The sequence below is a fragment of the Moschus berezovskii genome, chromosome 28 (genome assembly GCF_049115385.1).
Source record: "Moschus berezovskii isolate FMDL1 chromosome 28, NW_MosBer_1.0, whole genome shotgun sequence".
Taxonomy (NCBI): domain Eukaryota; kingdom Metazoa; phylum Chordata; class Mammalia; order Artiodactyla; family Moschidae; genus Moschus; species Moschus berezovskii.
This window is the reverse complement of record NC_142487.1, coordinates 5,970,045-5,991,507: the sequence shown is the minus strand read 5'-3', so window position 1 is coordinate 5,991,507 and position 21,463 is coordinate 5,970,045. Positions and strand designations below refer to the sequence as shown.

Below are 21,463 nucleotides of genomic sequence, written 5' to 3'. Positions count from 1 at the left end.
GGCTTGGAGAATTTTGAGCATGACTTTACTAGCGTGTGAGATGAGTGCAGTTGTGCGGTACTTTGAGCATTCTTTGGCAGTGCCTTTCTTTGGGATTGGAATGAAGACTGACCTTTTCCAGTCCTGTGGCCACTGCTGAGTTTTCCAAATTTGCTGGCATATTGAGTGCAGCACTTTCACAGCATCATCTTTCAGAATTTGAAATAGCTTAACTGGAATTCCATCACCTCCACTAGCTTTGTTCGTAGTGATGCTCTCTAAGGCCCACTTGACTTCACATTCCAAGATGTCTGGCTCTAGGTGAGTGATCACACCATCGTGATTATCTTGGTCATGAAGATCTTTTTTGTACAGTTCTTCTGTGTATTCTTGCCACCTCTTCTTAATATCTTCTGCTTCTGTTAGGTCCATACCATTTCTGTCCTTTATCAAGCCCATCTTTGCTTGAAATGTTCTCTTGATATCTCTAATTTTCTTGAAAAGATCTCGTTTTTCCTATTCTGTTGTTTTCCTCTATTTCTTTGCATTGATCTCTGAGGAAGGCTTTCTTATCTCTCCTTGCTATTCTTTGGAACTCTGCATTCAGATGCTTATATCTTTCCTTTTCTCCTTTGCTTTTCGCTTCTCTTCTTTTCACAGCTATTTGTAAGGCCTCCTCAGACAGCCATTTTGCTTTTTTGCATTTCTTTTCCATGGGGATGGTCTTGGTCCCTGTCTCCTGTACAATGTCACGAAGCTCTGTCCAGAGTTCATCAGGCACTCTATCAGATCTAGTCCCTTAAATCTATTTCTTACTTCTACTGTATAATCATAAGGGATTTGATTTAGGTCATATCTGAATGGTCTAGTGGTTTTCCCTACTTTCTTCGATTTAAGTCTGAATTTGGCAATAAGGAGTTCATGATCTGAGCCACAGTCAGCTGCTGGTCTTGTTTTTGCTAACTGTATACAGCTTCTCCTTAGGGAGCGGGAAATGTTTTGCGAAGCTAAAATGAGAGCTAAGAAGAGCTATTGACTGAAGTGGGCGTTAAGTCGTAGGTCATTTGTTTACTTTCCCGTGTCCCTCAGTGAACAGTGGGCTCCTTGACGGCAGGAGTCCTACCCTGATAACACCTGTTAGGCTCCTGCGTGACCCAGGTCTTTTCTACTTACATATCTTCCTCTACTTAAGAATAGGGTTACATCCTGATGAACTCATCCTAAGTTGAAAACATCCTAAATCGAAAATACGTTTAATGTACCCCTCACCTGCCCTGCAGCACAGCTCAGCCTACCTTAAACGTGCTCAGAACATCTTCACTAGCCTAGAGTTGGGCAGGATCAACTGACAGAACCTGTTGTGTCGTGAAGTGCTGACTGTCATGTGACAGATTGCTGTCCTGAAAGTGAGGAACAGAATGGTGGTCTGGGTGCAGGATGGCTGTAAGTGTATCGTCATTTGCCCTCGCAATCAGGCAACTGACTGGGAGCTGGGCTGCCTCTGCCCAGTGCACGACAGAGGATCGTAGGGCAGGCAGATCCCTAGCCTGGGAAAAGATCACAATTCAGAATGCAAAGCAAGGTTTCTGCTGAATGTGTATTGCTTTTGCACCATTATAAAGCGGAAAAGTCGTAAGTTGAACCATTGTGAAGTTAAAAATTCACAAGCAAAACCATTATAGGTTGTGGACGGTCTGTACGTTGTTTCTTAATGAAGGAAGACAACTAATACTTGTTAAGTACCTAGTAGTTTCCGTGTGCTGCTGTTGCTGAACCAAACTTAAGTCCGCTCACCCACACACAGTAAAGTCAATCTCCCGACACCAGGTTGTGGTGAAGGAAAGGGCAGTGTTTATTCAGGGTGCCAAGCAGGGAGTCCAGGGCAGCTCATGCTCAAAACGCCTGATCTCCCCGTGGCTTTTGGTAGAGCATCTTTAAAGGCAAGGAGAGGGAAGGATGTCCCAGCTGGTACGCTTTTCTCTGATTGGCTGATGGTGTGGTGACAGCATGGTTAACATTATCAGTCCTTAGGCTGCAGTAGGTCTGGGGGCTGTCTGCTCATGGGCCTCACGTGGTTAATTTCTTCCATTTGGTGGAGGTTTTAGCATCTGTAAAACAAGTCAGGAAATGTTGTGTTGAAACATCTGATACTGTTATCTAGGCACTTCAAAGAGGAGCTGCAGCAGAGGATATGAGGAGGGGGTCTGTCCCTGGAAGGCCCTACAGGGACCTGCTCAGCTACACAGGACTCTGAACTCCTTGAACTCCGGAAGCAGTTCTCCCTGGTGGACACCGCTGTGACCCCAGCTCTGTGGAGGGGAGGGGTCGTGTGGGGATCTGGTCAGACCGAAGCTCAGGATGGTTCTGTGTCAGGGAACCCGAGAAGCGATGGAGCCATCATTTAAGACTGCCTAAATTCAGAGCCCAAGCTGTGTTCCTAACCAGAACCAGTGTATAAGTACAGGGCCACATGCCGTCTAGATAAACCATGGCTCTCAACTGGAAGGTTTTGCTCCCAGGGGACACTCAGAAACGAGGGAGACATGATTGGTTGTCTTGGCTGGGGAGATGGCCACTGACATCATGTGGTGAGTTGGGGGTGGGGAGGGTGGGAAAGAGATGCTGCTCCCTCTACATACTGGCAAGGTTTTCTGCATCCTCAACGCTTTTCTGTTTGGTTTTTTTAAAATGGCCATCAATAAGTATGAAGTGATATTTCTTTGTGGTTTTGTTTGCATTTCTTTAATGATTAACCATGTCAAGCATCTTTCATGTATTTAACTGGCCATTTGTGTATCTTCAGAGAGATACTTGTGCAGGTCTTTTGCTGATACTTTGATAGGTTTCTCTTTATGTTGTTGAGTTGTACAAAAGTTCTTTACATATTGTGGACATGAAACTGTTATTAGATATGTGATTTGCAGGTATTTTCTCCCATTCTGTAGTTTGTCATTTCGCTTTCTTGATAAGGTCCTTTGATGCAGGGGAAAAAAGTTTTAAATTTTGATGGAATGCAATTTATCTTTCATTACTCGTGTTTTTGGCATTATATCTAAGAAACATTGAGTTTCATGGTTTAACTTCCTGTATTTAGGTCTTTGATCTGTTTTGAGCTAGTTATTCTATAAGAAGTGTCTTACATAATAGGTCTTCTGTATATGTGAATTAGACACCTACAGCGTGGTTAGACAGATAGGCTCTGGAGTTGGGGCTGTCTCTACACCATGAGTTGAAAAGACTGTTCTTTCCCCATTGAATAGAATTGGCACCCTTGTCAAAAGCAATTGGCCTTGGATGTTTGGGTGTAGTTCTGGATGCTGGTTTGTATTCTGTTGGACTGTATGTTTATCTTTATGCCAGTACCGCATTGTTTTGATTACTGTGGCTTTATAACAAGATTTGGAATCAGGAACTGTGTTCTTCTTCAAGGTTGTCCTGGCCCCTTGCAATTCTGTCAATTTGAGGATAGACTTTCTATTTAGGCAAAAAAAGATCTGTTGGGGTTTTGAATAGGATTGATTTGAATCTATAGATGGCTTTGGGTGGTATTGACATCTCAGCAGTGTTCTTTGTAGCCATGAACGGTGAGGCTGTTTGCGTTAGTCACTTTAAATTCTATTTACTTATTCTATTTAGTCACTTTAGATTTCTTTTAGCAATGTTTTGTGATTTTAAATATGCAAATATTCACCTCCTCGGCTAAATTTATTCCTCGATATCTTATTCTTTTAGATTTATTGTATTTGAGATTTTAACAATACCTAGCACATCAAATTTAAATTCCAAATTGTGTTTTGTCCTAGAAGTTACTATGGAGACATCTTGAGGATTCAGTTAAGTGGATTGGGGTTTGAACCTGGATTTGGCACTTTAAAAAAATTAGCTCCCTCTGAACCTCTGTTTCTTCATCTGTAAAGTGCAAGGATAAAGCAAATCTATCTACACAGAAGCTGTATAGATCAGAGATAATGGTTGCAGAGGACTAGCTCCAGAGTGTAACTCAGAGTTAAAAATACTAGAGAAAGAATGCTAGCTTGCCAGTATTGTGTTTTCTTGTATGGTTTCAATGTAAATACTGATATATTACACAGTTTGTCATGAATGTTTACCTTTATTTGCTGATTTCTTTTCACATCCAGAAGTTTTGTGATTAAAATATACATTAAAAGCATTAGTAAAATTAATTTGTTGCAAAGGCTAGTGATTTTTACACAGAGTAAATATCCTCTTCCTTAGAGAGTCTCATAAAGTGGGTTGAGTCTGTAAGAGAAATAGATGGTAACAAAACCTCAAGCTCATTTTTTGTTCAGGTAGTTGCTGTATACTTATCAGAGGGGTACTTTTCTTTTAATGTTGCTGCTTTCAGATGCCTCTGTGCTTTCTTGGATCCTACCTGTGCCCAGACGTTGCAGGGTTTAATTTTAGATATGTTAGCGTTTAACCTCTCAGTAGCAAAGCTGACATAAGGCTTTGCCTTCAGTGAAGGGTGCAGCTACTTCTGGAATTGAGTTCTGTCTGTGTATAATATAACTGGGTACCAGTACTGCAATTTTTATTTTTTTTTAATTTGTCTTAGGGGAGCTTTATATTGAAGTAGGCAGATCCAACCTCTGAAAGACAGTAATCTCAGAATTCTGATTTTTTATTTTAAATTTCACTGGTTACATAAAATCTGGTAACAGACTTAAATATAGCATTAGAATGTTCCAACTGAAAGTAAATTCAAGTTATTCTCATAACAATGTGTTTTAAGCCTTGTTTGCCGTTTATTTCCCGAAGAACACAAATGCACCTGCACACAAGAAGAGATCCTGTGTGTTCTCATGGCGAGGCAGGGTTGATGGGAATGCAGTCAGGCTGAGAAACATGGAAGTTTGAAAAAGAAACAGAAAGTGGGGGAGCAGACTGACCACAGAAACCAAACGGGTTTTCCAGACTCTGTTGGACGCCCATTTGCGCCTGCAGAGCATCTGTCCTGTGGGGTGACTCTGATCAGCACTCGTGAGGATTCTTTATTAAAATGATAATCCCAGCAACTTGGGTGATGTTTTCTTTAAGCCTGCTAATATAATAGTAAGCGAGTTGTGAATTAAACACCAGCAATACAGTTAAAAGCAGAGACTGTGCTTTTATGTACAGCAGAGACAGGCTTTCATGTACATCCTGGCTTCTCCGTGTGAGACGTGAGCAGGTTCTTGGTGACTGTCCTCTGTGCCCTTGTCTCTTGAAATCCTCGTGTACTTATTATTTGTATGAATTTTATGTGTGATAGAATTTTTACTTTCCCCCCAAGAAACTGCCTATCCAGGTGAGTGTTGCTGGGTTCCTGGCTTCTCAGTACTTACTCAGCTCTACGGTAGCACCTCATTTATCTAGACGGAAGACGGCAGGAAGGAGAGTACCAGCTAATCACCCATGTTTTTAAAGCAAAGAAAATTATAATTTTTTGAAGGAGGTGAAATTGCAGCAACAAAAATAAAACAGCTATCACCAGTTTTTCTCAAGTGGTCCAGCAGATCTTCGGTGAGAAACGTTGTACAGAACCAGAGGAATGTGCACCTGACTGACCCGGCCCCTGCAGAATACTGATCACCATTTGTGACATTTTCTCCTGTTCTCTGGATTGTGTTAATGATACCATCAGCCCTTGCTCACCGGTAGTTCCCCTGGCGAGCTCTAAGCCATCCCACGTGGAGCAGCATGGAGACACCCAGCCTGTGCCCCACTCCCCGCCCCCAGCGGTACTTGCTGCAACGGCTGTGTGCTCCTGCCAGGTGTGAGGTTATAGCAGAGAATTGGTTACTAACAGGTAAAAGCACCACACTTTTTAAATTATATACAATTTTTTGAATTTGATAATACGACAGGGATTTCTAGAGTGTGAGCGAAATGGGGAGACAGAGCCATCCTACAGAAACTTGCTTATTATTCTTAGGGATTTGCCCCTGCATGTCACCATGGGGGCAGGACCATTGCAAACTACTATTCATAGGGTGAAAGGGGAGACTAGAAAGACAGACATTTACACAGGAACAGTTGCGAGTAACAGGACACAGACACATACCTGCAAGTGAGGCAGCTGCCCTGGGGTTTCCTGTTTGGCTTTATTTTCCTGAAAGTGTTGTCCAGGATGTCGGACACAAGTCAAGCCATAGTTCTTCTGATCTTTCGTTGGGCTGTTTAAGCTTTACTCTTAATGGTCACCCACTTGACTTCTGCAGACAAGTAGTATTCTGGTCTCAAAATATTGGGTGGAAGTTTGACTTAGAAACATTAATGTCAGAGTATTAGAGCTCAGAGGTGGTTTAATCCCAAATTCCTTAAACTGGGATGTTCACCGAGGACATTCTAGGTCATTTGTTCAGTAACTTAACCCCCGAGATCGGTAGAAGAAAATTTTGACCAGTTAGCCTTAAAAAAAAAAAATTGACGTTTCAAAGTAGACTCTGAAAATGTTGAATTTTAAATGTAAGGTGTACGTCATCAAGATTATTGTTGGGCGAGTCGATTTAAGCTGGGTGTTCTGCCCTCAGGAGACCCCTTTTTTTTTTTCTCCTCTCTTCCTAAAAAGACCTGCTTATGTTTGATTATTCGTTCATTCATAGCTCAGGTGAAAACTGCCGCTAGCTAGTGCTGTTTAAGGTTTGGTGGTTGGGTGTGTGAGGACACATGAAACGCTGGAACTTGAGTAGACTGGATGGCCATTCTCCAATAGACGGCTGAGCTAGGAAAGTTTGGAAAACCCAGAGTAGTATCAGGATTTTCTCCTGTCTTTGAAGAAAGTGTTATCAGTCCCTTTTGGGTTGCTTTATAAGTAATTCCAAATATGGAAAGAAAAACGTCTTAAGCATTAGTGTAGTCTGTGGTCCTTTCCTGTTTCAGTCTGCCAGGAGGGGCCTTGAAAACACAGCAGTGCACCCCAGTTACTTCCTTCAGTAAAGGGTGATTATGGTGGAGATCATGAATTCTTTGTAACTGAGACTTAAATACTTTCATCATACATTTATACTAATGAAAACTTTTTAAAAAGTTTTCTCACCTCTTCATTGGTTTGTCGTTGTTTAATTGCTAAGTGGTGTCCAACTCTTTATGATCTCATGGACTGTAGCCCACCAGGCTCCTCTGTCCATGGGATTTTCCAGGCAAGAATACTAGAGTGGGTTGCCATTTCCTTCTCCAGGGGATCTTCCCCACCCAGGGATCGAACCCACATCTGAATTGGGAGACAGATTCTTTACCACTGAGCCACCAGGGAAACCCTCTTCATTGGTAATTCAGTATGTTGCTATTCCACCTTATGACCACTTGGGGGAGTAGATTGCGTATCAGTATTTTCATGTTTTGCGTTAAAAACAGACTGTAACTTGTGTACTGCAACGAGATCCAACCAGTCCATTCTAAAGGAGATCAATCCTGGGTGTTCATTGGAAGGACTGATGCTAAAGTTGAAACTCCAATACTTTGGCCACCTCATACGACGAGTTGACTCACTGGAAAAGACTCTGATGCTGGGAGGGATTGGGGGCGGGAGGAGAAGGGGACGACCGAGAATGAGATGGCTGGATGGCATCACCGACTCTGTGGACATGAGTTTGAGTGAACTCTGGGAGTTGGTGATGGACAGGGAGGCCTGGCGTGCTGTGATTCATGCGGTCGCAGAGAGTCAGACACGACTGAGCGACTGAACTGAACTGAACTTGTGGCATAAAGATATTTCTGTTTAACCAGTTAGCAAATTTCATGTTAGGAAATTTTAAATTCTTGTACTTTGTTAAGCCCCTTATACCTGACGATCCCATACTTTTATGGGATTAGTAGTGGAAAAAAATAAGGCAGGTGTATATTTTACACGTGTCATCAGCTGTGGAATCTGAATAAGACTCTGACTCTCCTGACCAGCATTTTAATATTATGTCCCTAAGCTAGACTGCAGGAAGTTTTTTTTTTCCTTGAAAGATGTAAGTCTTAGGAAAAAAGACTTCCAGCTTCCACCTGCCCTTTTTTTTTTTTTTTAAGATTATTGAAGATGCTCGGCAAGAATAAAAGTAGTCTTTCTCGATGTTTAACCATTTATTCTTATCTTAGCCTGTAGAGAAAAAAGTCAGTAGCATTTTTATTTGAAAATAGTCACAGGGGTGATTAAGAATGGTTGGTTGTGATTTCCAACTTTTTATTGATTCAAGTCTAAACAGTGCCAGCACCGAGTCAGGGAAGTGTCAGGTCCCAGCCTGGGGTCAGGTGGCGTCCGGGCACAGCAGGGGCAGCGGAGGCGTGCACCCTGTGGGGGGGTCGGTGTTGGGAGGTTGAGCTCGCCTTCCGTCTGGGTCCGTGGGCCACGCTCCTTGAGTCAGAGCCTCTGTGAGTCATGGGTCCAGACCTCACGGTGACGACAGCACCCAGGCTTCCCGGAAGCCCTGGTGGCTGGCCTGGGGCTGGCTCATTCTGTAAGAGTCGGTGATGTCAAAGCTGTGGACAGCCTCTGCCCACGTGGCTCAGGCCTCCTTCCCTGTCTCTCTCTGACCCTTCCCCCAGCACTTCTGCCCGGGGCCATACCCTGGCATCACAAACGAAAGCACAGACCGGAAAACAGTGCCGACTGAGCGGGTAGCCTTGGGCAAATTGCCTGACCTCTCTGGGCCTCAGTTTCCTCACCTGTAAAATGGATCAGGTTTTTCCACCAGCGTGTTTTCTTGTCTTCTCCAGCTTGTTTGCCCTGCTTTCCTCTCTTCCCCTCCTCATCTTCCTCGTGGCTTCTCTGGACCCTCCTTTCTCATCTCTCCTCACTTCCCTGCTCCTGACCTCCCACTTCTCCTTCTGTTTTTTCCCAAGGGTGGTGGTGGGTTCTTTCTTACCATCTGATGTTGAGGATCCAGGCCTGCCAGCAGTACATGGAGGAAGGAAGAGGCTTACATTTTTATGCATTGTGTAATAGACTCCTAAAATTACTTCTCTTTTCAAGTGGAGGGGGTTTGTGTACATGAAGTGTATGGACTTGGATCACAAGCACCTGGGCCTGCACATGAATGTCTGGTGGGCTAGGCAGCAGGCAGTGCAACATGTTGAATACAGGATACATTTTCCTATTTCTAATTTGGTTAAATTTAAAAATTTTGCCATTTAACATTTTTGTTTGTGTATCTTGGCGGGTCTGTTGCTGTAGTAAACATTACCAACACCACCCCCCTTGGTCAAACATTTGGAAATTTTGTGTTTGATGTTTAGAGATAGAGAAAAAGTTGAATAACATGAACATTATTAAATATCTAAGGATCAGTTAGTGTGATGAGAACTCCTGTCACCTTCAGCTCTTCATTATGGATTCCTTTCTGCTCTTGTTCTCAAGGTTGTCTCAGGATCCCAGAGTTGTGCTCCAGTAGAAATATTAATATAACGGGAACCACATATGGCATTTCATCATTTCTAGTAACATTAAAAGGTAAAAAGAGAAATGTAGGTAAAATTAATTTTAAAATATATCTTATTTAACTCAGTATATACAAAGCATATTCATATCAACAAGTAACCTTATATAAACCTTACTTCACATTCTGCTTTTCTTCTGTGTGTTTTATGCTTACAGCACATCTCAGTTGGCTCTGGTCACATTTTTAAACATGTCCATGTGGATAATGCCTATTTGTAACAGACAGCACAGTCCTATACATTGGCTTGCAGAATATGGTATATTTCAATTTAAAAATTAATGTGTTCTATCTGTGTGTAAGTGTCTTTTAGGTTTTTAGAAAAATTCACTTGAAGTTTCTGTATACTGACTTCTTAAGAGCTGAAAAGGAAATGCCAGGATGTTTGAACTGTCCTGCTCTTGAAGTTAAATTATTTTATTATTATGTGTGTGTGTGCGCTATTGCATTAATATAACTAATGCTGCGTTAGCATACAGTAACATTGTTATAATTTGTTCATTATTTACAGTGCTGAGTAGGCTAGCTCCCATTCAGAACTGTGAAAATATACTGGGTCATTCCAGTATGACAGAGTAAAACATTTCAGTGACTGAGTTCTAAAAAGCATATGTCTCCTGACTGACTTTGTTGCTTAGAAAACACGTGAACCGTTTCCCCTTGCATGATTAATTTATTGAAGATGACTTTTCTGTATGTGTGGTTACTTTTATTTCTAAAAGTGAGGATGTGATTGATCTGGGGAATCATTAACTCAATCCGTGTCCCGTGTGATGGAAGGGCAGTGAGGCCCCTGTGCCCGGGCAGGACTTGGTACCTATCAGTGTAAACACCCGGCACAGCCCGTCCCGTGCTCCTGCTTATCTCCTCCAGAGGGATGGGGTTGAGGCGTTTTCAGCAAATCTTACTGGTAAAGTCATGCCTGTGTTGCCTTTTTTTTTTTTTTTTTTAAGAACCATTTCCTTTCAGTTTTAACCATATTACTGTGTCGGCAAACAGTTTGCCCTCAGTTTGTCAGCAGAACAGCTTTCTGTTTTGATAACTTAGAAGCGTGCCTTCATCTCTGAAAAAAGACATGCTACTGATGAACTAGTTCAGTTTTAAGATGTTTTACTTAGATGAATACAGTGAAGATGAGGAGGAGAAGGTTCCTGAAGGTGTTTACCATGGAAAGGCCCCCGCTGGCATCCTGGTGAGTGACATCCACCAGCACATCACCCGCCCCAACCTGGAACCTGCTGCAGAAGGGGGCGGGGCGGGGCGCCCACCAGGGAAAGCAGTGATGCTTTTCTTTGGAGGATGTAGCGTCAGAATGAATTTCATACTAAGAGTCTGAACCGAGTTGTAGTCAACAGAAATCTTTACCTGCCTGCTCTCCCTCCCTCACACTACACCATCTTTCTACCCTTCTCTATTTATTATTTAACGAATAATAACTTTATGCCTAGAAAAAATGAAACTGCTGCTGTAAACTGGGAATTTTTTTGAAACTAGGTTTCACATGCAGTGTATCTGGTTTACATCTATGTAGTAGTTGAGGAATAAAAATCATTGAAGAGTTTTACGCTTTTTTTCCCCACTCTATCAGACTTAGCCATAAATGTGATCTTTTTCTATGGGTTTGTTTGTCTTGCAGTTTTTTTTGGTCCTAGTCAAATTTGTTTTGAAAACATGTTTGAAACTGGCATCTTAGTTCTATCTATGACAGAGAGGAGCAACAGGGGTCTTTTTTTCTTCTTTGATTGCAAACAAAAATTCCTAATACTGTGGGGGAAATGTAAATTGTCTGAGCTTTTTCATCCAAAGTTTCCTCTCTTATGATATGTAAAATAAAACAGGTCCCATAAACTGTAAGTTTTAGAAGTCTGCATTAAGGAAACAGATGAATTAAGGAAACAATTTAACTTTACCTATGGAACCTTTTGCTGTAAATATAATCTGAAGTAAATGCGATGAGGTAAAGGTGGTTTTTAGAAAATTGAGGGTGTACATTTTTATGAAAACATGTAAAATAAAGCAAAAATTACAGTTTCTGAAATCCATGGCTTGTAAAGCAGACTGATTTTTAAAGTTGTACAGATTTTTGTCACCTTTAAGATGTTGCACTTTTGTGTGCTTTTTGCTTGTGGACCTGTTGGGAGATGTGCACTCACCGGGGCTCTTGGCAGCTGATGGGGCGGGATGTGGTCTGCCTGGGAATGGAAGTCCAGCCTCGGAGAGAGGTCATTTACTTGTGAAATTTCAGTGTAAGGAATTCCATGGATAGAGGAGCCTGATGGCCTACAGTCCACGGTGACACCGAGTTGGACATGACTGAGCGACTCACACGCACACGAGTGTACACGGATTCCTGCACATCTTTGGTTAAGGTCGGCGGAAGAACGGTGGACACGCTGACGGTGACTTAGTTTAGTGAGAGTCCTTTCAGGGAGGAGCGCCCCCCGCACACGCTGCTTCGCACAGGAAGCGGTTCTGCTGCCTCGGGCTGCCGCAGCCCCCAGAACGCGGGAGGTGGCCAGCGGGGCTGCACTGGCGGTTTCTTTCCATGTTAATGCTGGAACATTGAAGTCCCGGGAGTCACCTCCCAGCCCCAAGGGAAACTTGAGTTTTCTGAGTGGCTTGTGTTGGGGACATGGGATTTGCTATCTGCTCCTTGAGCTGCATGGATTGTGTAGGAGACTTTGGAACCTGGGTGTGGGGGGCGAGGGCCAGGGAGAATCTCAGTCAGGTCCAGGCCCTCTGTGACCCCGATGCTCCTCGCTGGTCAGGTGCCATCCGGGCACACCTCCTGTTGGAGGGTGAAAGTCTCCATCATAAAGGAGGTGACTTTGCATGTTTGGAATGTGGATGTAAAAATGTCATAATTTTTAAAAACCATGAAGAAACGTCTGTGCTTTGTTAGAAATTGGGAATTTTTTTAATCTCATATTTCTATAATTTTTAAACAGATGAAGATATTTTCCTTTATTTGGTAGGGAAAAGGCCAAGTTGTTTCATATTCAAACAACCTTGAAGTTCCAAAATTATATGCTAGCCTTATTTTCCCTCACTTACTTTAAATTACTTTGATTTGCATTTTTTAAATTAGGGCAGAATGTACTCCCAAGTGGTGCTAGTGGTAAAGAGGAGCCATAATAGACGTCTGGGTCAGGAAGATCCCCTGGAGGAAGGCACAGCAACCCACTCCAGTATTCTTGCCTGGAGAATCCCATGGACAGAGGGGCTTGGCAGGATACAGTCCACGGGATCTGAGTCAAACACGACTGAAGTGCCTTAGCACACAAGCAGGTACTGCAAGAATTCTTAGCCAAACGTGTAATTCTTAGCCAAACATGAAATGCTTCTAGAACTGAGTCCTATGGGTTAGAGCTGAAGGGGCCGTGGGTGTGTGGCCATTCTTACTAGAAATGAAAGCTCAATCAGAGGTTCTCAGAGATTCTGAGAAGAAGGAAGCCCCCCTCAGGGCAGTGCAGCCCTTTCCTGGCTCCCCTGTGCTCTTTATCAAAGGGCCTGGTTGAGTCCAAAAAGCTTTCCAGATAGAATTCTGTATGTTTATATTATTTACAGTAAGGTGCAGTAACATAAGCAAGCAGCAACGTAAACAGAGGTGGGAGGCAGCAAGTCACCCTGTAGGCGGGGCTTGTACTTTGCTTGAGTTGGGTGAAGAAGAGACAGCACCATCCCCCCTTACATCTGACATCACTCCTGGCTGCCCAGAGTCCTGGAACCACCCTGCTGAATGGGGCCAAAACCAAACACTGTCCTCAGGGTAGGGGGGAGGACCGTGGTCACAACACTAATTAAGTAATTAGTTGAGTAGAATTTCTTTTCCTTACAGAAATGTGGTAATGTTACTAGTTACGCAGTTTGGGGGAGCACACTCCCCAAGAATTTTTGTTTTCATGACTTGATTGCCTCAATCTTGACACAGATGAACTCAGGAATTTAGGGGCGAGGTAGCTCTTAGAGGCTGTGGCCAGAAGTACGTGTGGGCTGTTTAAAGGTTATTTATTAATCCATTTTTGTATTTATTCCCCCATCTGTTTTTCAGTGGGAGAGGCTTGGGGTGGCTCACAGGTGCTTGACTGAAGCCCTGACTTAAAACAATTCTCTTCATTCAGCAAACATTTATTGTGCCACACTGAGTCTTCTAGGTATCCACAAGTTTGTTTGCCATTTACTAATGTGTCTGAATTGTTTGCTGCTCTGAGTTTGCAAATAACACAGCTAGACAGATTTCCTCCAGATGGTTATCTCATTTGGTTTGCCTGATGCTCGGTCCTGTAAGCCGGTCTGTTCTCCCTTTTCGCCCTGGGTGAGCGCAGGACTGCAGGTCTGGTCGGAATCCCATCACGTGTCTCAGCCAGGTGTTGGGCCAGTCTAGAGGGATGGCACACAGCTCCCTGAAGGGATCTGAATAAAAACCTCAGCTTTCTTGGCAAAATGCTTATCTTTGCCTATAGTTTGTGTTTTATACTCATATCTTAGGTAGTACACACTGAAAACCAACCCTGTTCTACTAAAGAAAATTTTAGACCCCAATTCTAGTCATTCTTGCATACGTTATCTCATTGAACGTAGGGAAATTTTTTGTTGTTGATTCTGTTTTGCCACTTGTTCTAAACATGTATATTTCCCTTTTTTTTTCCCGTCTCTTCTCTGAAGCCTGTTCCCTAACCCAGGATCATTGTCTGAGGCTCTCCCTTTGCTCTCTTAGGACTCAGTTGCTGTCTTGTGTCTGACTCTCCTCCAGGGGATCTTCCCGACCCTGGGGTTGAATTGGCATCTCCTGTGTCTCCTGCATTGACAGGCGGATTCTTTACCAGTGCACCGTCTGGGAAGCCCCAAATTTAGAACATTTATGGAAGGTATTTTTCAGTACCTTGGGAATTGGGTGGAAATATTGTTGGATGTCAGTTCAAGTGTGCGATGACATCACCCTAGAACTCAATGTGCCCCCGGTGTAGTGTCTTGGCTGCAGCCCCCACTGTGTAGAAAAGACCTTCATCAGAAACGTGCCTGAAGCGGCCCCCAGGAGAGCTGGGGGGTGGGAGTAGGGGACTGTATTATCTCTGGTGTCGCTCACTCTCTGGAACTCGTCTGAACTCTGTGATCTGTAAGTAGCCAGGCTGAGTTCAGGCGGGTCAGGGGGCAGTGGCTGAGATTGTAAAAAGCCCTTTGTCATCTTTCTTTCATGTTCCAAGAAAGGATGAAGGCATGACCACTACAGACACTCAGTCCGAAGACTGAGGTTATGTTGGGAAAGTCATTCCTCCGGGGACGTGAGGCAGGGCTGATGCACACCTGGGTGTGTCCTTCCCGGGGCTCTGACCCCCCCTGCTTGCGGTCGTCAGACACAGTCTGGCAAGCTGCCATTCAGCTCACTTGTCCCCGTCACCCCGGGTTATCTGACCATCAGGAGTCTTCAGGGCTCCTTGGTGGTTCTGAGTCTGATGGCCACCAGAACCCCTGCTGAGCCCTAAGTGTGGAATACAGATTTCCCCAGAGAGACAGAATCAGAATTGTGAGGGCAGTGGAGCCCAGGAATGGTTTTGTGTTCAGAACTGCAGACTTGACTCAGGTTTTCCCGCTGAAGGTCTTTCCTGTGGGGGATCCAGCGCCAAGCTGGGTTCAGTCGTCACGTCTGTCGTTTTCCGGCCGTGGCCGCCCTCAGGCTTTCCTGAACTGAGCTCCTCCAGGGAGTACTGATCAGGGACTTTGTGGCGCTCCCCTCAGTCGGGGTGTGTCTGGTGGCATCTCCTGATTGGATGGAGCGCATGTGTTTTGGCAGAAAGAGCACAGCCATCATACGAGGTCCCTGGTGTTGGTTGTTTTGTTCCTGTCGAGTTTCCCCACTTCGCTGCGGTCCCTGCTTCATGAAGGCGGCGTCTGCCGGGCTTCTCTGCTGTGCAGTTACCATTTCCTTTGGTGAAGAGTGCGAATCATGAGGAAGATAGTTTGAGTGCGTGCGGGCCCCTTGTTTAATGTCCATTGTCTCCACGGGGACTGTGGTGTGCTCGTGGTCTGTTATTCCCCTCGTTTTCTATTTCTTCATTGAAATTCCTCTTTAAGAGAAATCTGCCCCTCCCTCCTACTTTTGAATTTATATCAGTGTGGCCCCGAGAATACTCTGCAGGTTATAACCCGTCAGATTTTGTTGCTCAGGTTGTTCTGGGTGTTTTTTCGCTTTGGCTCCTGCGTTCCCTTAACACACCCCTACGGCTGTGATTTTGAGCCCACAATTCCTACTTTCTGGCACCACAAGATGCCCTGACCCTGGACCTTGTACTGAAGGGCAGTATTTAGCAACCAGGATCTGGGCTCTCGTTTGCTTGTTGCTTCTCAAGCCCTTGGTTCTGGATCGCAGAGAGAGCGAGGATGTTAAACACATGTTCTGGCCCAGGTATAAGCATGTCTGTATTTGTGCCTCTGTCCATGGAGATTTCCGATGCCTGTCCAAGGGTTGGTGTTAGCCTTCTTTCTAGGAAACTGTATTTTTAGAAGCCTCCCAGGTATGATGATGACTCAGACTCCAGGATTCGAATCTGTGGGTGCATATGGATCCAAAGGCTCTGTGGCTTTGAGTATTTGCCACTGATAGACGGTCTTCAGTTGGGTAAATCGTCATTTCCCACCTGGCTGAGTCGTCACTTCTTCTGAAAAGAGTCTTTATGCCACTCTTAGTCCCTGTAACTGAGGGATCTCAACCTCCCAGGAGTGGACATCCCAGGTTCTTGTAGTGGAGTAGAAATAGGTCTGGTTTCACGGCTCGTGTTTTTAACAGAACTTTATCGGAGACCCTGAGCACACGTGAGGGAAATGTCTGGTGGCCTGAGTGTGTGTTAATAAACATACGGACCACGCAAACAAATGACAGTTGCCCTAAGTTTCACTAAAGCCAGATTTGTCCTAATCCTTGGTTTTCTTTTCGGTAAGGCAGTCTGCATCCTTTTTCTAAAGTGCAGCTTGCTTTCTAAAGCAGGTATTGTCTGTCAGACTTCGTGAGGATAAACCCTTCAGGGCGGGGTTGTTGAGGATGTTTGGGTTGTGGACTTCAGGCCTCCACATTGCTTGCCAGGTTAGTAGCTGTGAAATCAGTTAAGTGGTTGCAGTGAGTGACCTTCAGTCTCGCTGGGGTTGTTCATCTGCCTTGTTTCCCCCTGAACTTAACCAGGTACCGTGTGATGCAAGAAGAGTGCCTTTCAACTCGGATATTAATGCATTGGGACACATTGAAAATTTGAACTTGCTTTATCTGAGATATTAAGGTTCTGTGAAGCCATGAGAGGAAGACAAATTAACATGTCTTCCTCTAGACCGCCAAACTCCAAGAATATGTTCATTTGTTCCCATCTCACAGCTGTAATTGCATCTGCAGAAGATTCCTGATGTCACTTCCTGACTTCTAAGTCAGTGAGTAAATGGAAAGAACTTCAGATAGTCAGATATTTGAAAGGAAATTGTGTCCTGCCAACATTTGGACTAAAGCGATGGTCATCACTGAGAATGCCACATAGGGTTTGTAAAGAAACTTGCTAAGGTTGTGTGTCTTTCATATGTGAAAGCAAGCCAGACAGTTTTCCTGCTTCACTTTCAGTTGCTTATCGTTATCAGTGATGACCACCGAAACAGGTTAGCCACAAAGTTTTCTCCTTAGCCAGGAAATTTTAGGGTGAGAACATGTTCCTTAAACAGATTTATGATCGTAATGTAATCAAATCTTTAAGGCCACTCCTAATAAAAAGCTTTAGCATTTTTCACATAGCATGGGCAGAACTTCTGAAAGCACTTGTGAAGTTCCTCCTGGTGCACAGCCCTGAACATTACGTACACTAGGCGTTGTTGTGCTTAGGAGCTTGTGGCCCCAGGATAGAGGAGCCTGGGCACCTGAGGCAGACATACCTGAGCTGTTGTGTGTGCTGTCACTGTGTCATGGTTTGACTTCAGGTATGTTGGCTGTTTTTTCTGAGCCCCATGTGTTGCTAATAAAATGCCTATAACACTACCTGACCTACCCGTGAGAGTTCAGCGAGAGGAGGTGTGTGAAGTGGTGTTTGGAAGGGTAAATGTCAGTGCGCCTCACCCGATCGCTTCCCCCACAGCCAGCATGAGGAAGAACACTGAATTGTAGCTTATGTTATGTGTGGTTTCTCAAGGGTGTGTGGAGTTCAGAATGTTAGGACACGAACAAATGAAGAATTTGAATTTTCACCAGCGTAAGTGAATCTAAGTAACTCACACATATGAATGAAAATCCTAACTCATGAAACGGTTAAATTATTACCACTTAGTAAAATGATTTATGGAGGGATTTATTTTATTAGCAGACTCCCCTGGGTGCACCGAAGGTATCTTTAAAACAATACCACTCCTAAGTATTACCCAACGGAAGCGAAATTATGTCCACACCAAAGCCTGTTCACTGTTCTAGTAGCTTCATTTGTTCATAGTCTCCCCAAACTGGAAACAACCCAGAGTTTCTCAGTTGGTGGATGGATAAACAAACTTTAAGACATCCATACAGTGGGGTACTACTCAACAACAGGAAAGAATGAACTGCTGATACCTGCAGGAGTATTAGTCAATCTCAGTACATGATGCTAAGTGGAAGAAGCCGTAGTCCGAAGGGCATGTACTCAGTGGCTCCATCCATAAAACATTCTGGAAAAGCCAAGATTATAGGGACAGAGAACAGTCAGTGGTTGGCTTGGGGTGGAGTAAAAGGATGGGCTCCGAAAGGGCATGGGGGCGTTTGAGGCAGCAGTGTAGTTCTGAGTGTTGATTTTCTTGATTGTAGTGATGTTTTCATGGTTGCATGGTTAAAATTGTATACTCTGAAAGGGTTAATTTTACTCCTTGCAAAGTACACCTCGCTTTTTAAATCTATTTTGAATAGTTCAAAGTACAACTATATTTCATAGCAGAGTTGGCATAAACATTTCGCTATTTTTCATGTATTGATAGGTACAACCATTACACAAGGGTTGACTGATATCTTTCATGATTAATTATAAACAGAATCTTAAACTCAGCACATATCTTAATGATTTTACTTCCACGCTTCTCTCTCAACTCTGGGGACATTCTGATGTCACCTCAGGCACAGGTAGATGAGAGCTGGCCGTATTTTACCTGAGACAGGAAGAGTGAGAACTAGCTGCCAGAAAGCTTAGTTGCTTTGCGTTTGAGGAGTGAAGGGAACAGTGGTGAAGAGAGAGATGCTGGAGAACCGTTCAGTCTGGAGCTGCCGGTTTGAAGCGGGTTTGGCCGAGGGGAGGTGTGAAGGCTGAGGAAAGCCCGCGGCCTCCTTGTCCTGCTGCTGCTGCTGCTGATTTTGTTCCGTGAAGTCTAAGCACAGCTGTCAGATGGAGCTTGCAGCTCCCCTTGTGAGCTCAGTCGCCCCGTGGTGTCTGACTCTGCGACCCCAGGGACTGTAGCCCGCCGGGCTCCTCTGTCCATGGGATTCTCCAGGCAAGGACACCGGGATAGGTTGCCACTTCCTTCTCCCGGGGATCTTAGCTCCCCTTGCTCTGTTGGCAGTTTTCTTGAAGGAAACGAGTGCCCCGGGTCCATTGCTGAGCCTCGAAAATGAAACTACTGTGACCAGCCGTTTACCGTGACGGCTGCACCTTGTGGGGTTGGGCGCTTTCCTGTAAATGGTCTGTCTGGTAGAAAACGGCGCGCCAAGTGTGTCCTTTTTCACCTGCTTGCTGTGACAGACTTCCCCCCCAGGCTGTGGGCTGGGTGCTCTGTGCCGCGACCTGCAGAGCTGCACGGATGTGCTTTGTTCTCATGGGGGTATTTTTAGATTCACCCGTCGGAGGCGGGTGTCATTCTTAACTGTCACCCACGCAGACTAGATTTATGCAGGCTTTTTCTCTGAGATCTTCAGCAGCATCGGGAGAAAAGCGTTGACTTCTGAATATCTGAGCATGGCTTGTGGAACAGTGGTTTGGCCTCCACTGTTGCCGTGTTTGTAGAGTATATGCATGTGTTTATCTTCCCTGCCTCTCTGGTTTCTCTCCTTAGTTGCAGCATGTGGCGTGTGCTCCTCCTCCCTCCCTCTGCTCTTCTGGTCACCAGACCTCGCAACCATCCGTCCATCGCTCCATCCATTCCTTGACCCAAAAATACTTCTCAGTGACCTCCTGCCATGAGCCACTGTGCCACGCTCTGGGGCGGTGGTGAAGTGGTAACGCTTCTCTTGGTCGGAGCTGAGGGTCGGAAGGTGGGCTGGACAGTAAGCTCGTGGCAGGGCTTGCCGGCTGTGAGGGGAAGGGCAGGTGCCCTGGACCCGCCTGGCCTCATGCCGCCTCCTGCCTCCTTCCTGGCCTTTCTCATCCAGCTTGTTTGTTTCTTCTTTTCCACTGTGCTCTGGGTGTTCACATTCTGTTGTGGACAGGCTTTATTTGTCCCCATCTCCTTCTCATCCAAGAAGCCTAAAACATCCCTGCTCCTCAAATAAAATATTAGATCAACAGCCAGAGTAGTTGATGGATTGAGAAGAAAATTGGTGTTGGATTTTGAAACGTTGCCTTGAAAGTTATTGGGCTGCTGATGAGGGTCAAGGGCGGGGAATTGGTGGGTTTTGAAGATGAAATAGATGACACTTAGATCCTTCCTTTAGTTGTCCCTTTAAAAAGCTGGAACAAACAGTTGATAAAACGTAAGCCTCCCCTCAGGAAAGAGCATTATTGCTATGGTGGCAAAGTGTCTTCCCCTTTTTGAAGCTTACTCAGCCCAAGATAATCTTCATCTACTTTGTAGATAGTGACTGTGGTGAACTCATAGAGAAGTGAGCCCAGCGAACAGAAATCTGTGCTTCCAAACTTCCTTAAAGAAAGTGTGTTGTGACAGGTTCAAAACCTCGATTTATCAACTAACCAGCCTAGGTGGCTAAGCTTAAGGCAGTTTCTTGTCCTTTCATTTAAAAAAAAAAAAGTCTGAGTTGTTCAGTAGAAACTTTCACTGGGTTACACTGGGGATGTTTTCTTGCTAATTTACTTCCCAGGGTGTTTTCTGGGGGTGGGGGAGAGGATAGAGGGCTCAGGGTGGCTTTATCAAGTCAGCGTCGGTGCCAGCCTGTCCGTATGTAAGTCCTTTGTGGACGGACATCAGAGATGGACTCTGAACAAGCCAAGGAAACAAAGGAAACTGTGACTATTGGTCATTCAAAGAGATGATGGAAGGGCAGGCAGGAGCCAGGGTTGTGGACCCCTGTGTCATCATCTGGTGGCCCCCCGGGTCAGCGCTCAGGGGGCTCACCCTGCCGCTGCTGGTGGCTTGGCTCCACCCATCCTTCAGGAATATCTGTTAAGCCCAGTCAAGTATCTCCCCAGTGCGTCAGCCAGCTGATGCCACCCAAGGCCTGGTTCCCTCATCACAGGATGAGAGATGAGACTGTGATCCCTCTGTTGTTTTACCCTCTGAGCTCACCACTGCCTCGTGTATCTGTTCAATTCCAAAAGAGAATGCTGATTGGAAAATTCTGTCTTCTGACATATCCCGAAGACTGATTTGAGTAGTGTGTGGTGGGTTGTGATCAGGGAATGAGCCCCTAGGAAAGCAATCTGCCCAGGCCTGGTTTTTTTATACATGATTTTTGACAGAGCCACAGCTGCTAGTCCTAGACTTCAAGTCCTATAGGATGATCAGGTTAGCTCTTTGTTCACTGAAATGTGTGCAGTTCAGAGTTTGTGGAGTCTGGATCCAACCTCGAGGTGATAGGTGTACCTGGAGGACAGTATAGACTGTAGCCCAGAGCAGCCTTCTTTTCCTGAACACGCCTCATCAGGTTGCGAGGAGAAAGCGCCTGCCGTGGATACTGGAAGTCCCTGGAAGTCACAGGTCCTTCAGTTCAGTTCAGTCGCTCAGTTGTGTCCGACTCTTTGCGACCCCATGAATCACAGCACTCCAGGCCTCCCTGTCCATCACCAACTCCCGGAGTTCACTCAAACTCATGTCCATCGAGTCGGTGATGCCATCCAGCCATCTCATTCTCTGTTGTCCCCGTCTCCTCCCACCCCCAACCTTTCCCAGCATCAGAGTCTTTTCCAGTGAGT

The 21,463-nt window shown here is 44.8% G+C and overlaps 1 protein-coding gene across 6 annotated transcripts in view; it reads left to right on the top strand.

The window, feature by feature from the left end:
• LPIN2 (lipin 2) overlaps window positions 1–21,463 on the top strand; it is an 82,247-nt gene that overhangs the window by 14,853 nt on the left and 45,931 nt on the right. The window contains exon 1 of one of the 6 annotated variants that reach the window (XM_088833384.1): window positions 10,439–10,593. The exons of the other annotated variants lie outside the window; for them this stretch is intronic. Within the exon in view, the coding sequence (XP_088689510.1) occupies window positions 10,507–10,593 (87 nt within the window). The 5' untranslated portion in view covers window positions 10,439–10,506. Of the gene's footprint in view, window positions 1–10,438; window positions 10,594–21,463 lie in introns of those variants that run through there. 6 annotated transcript variants of the gene reach the window in all.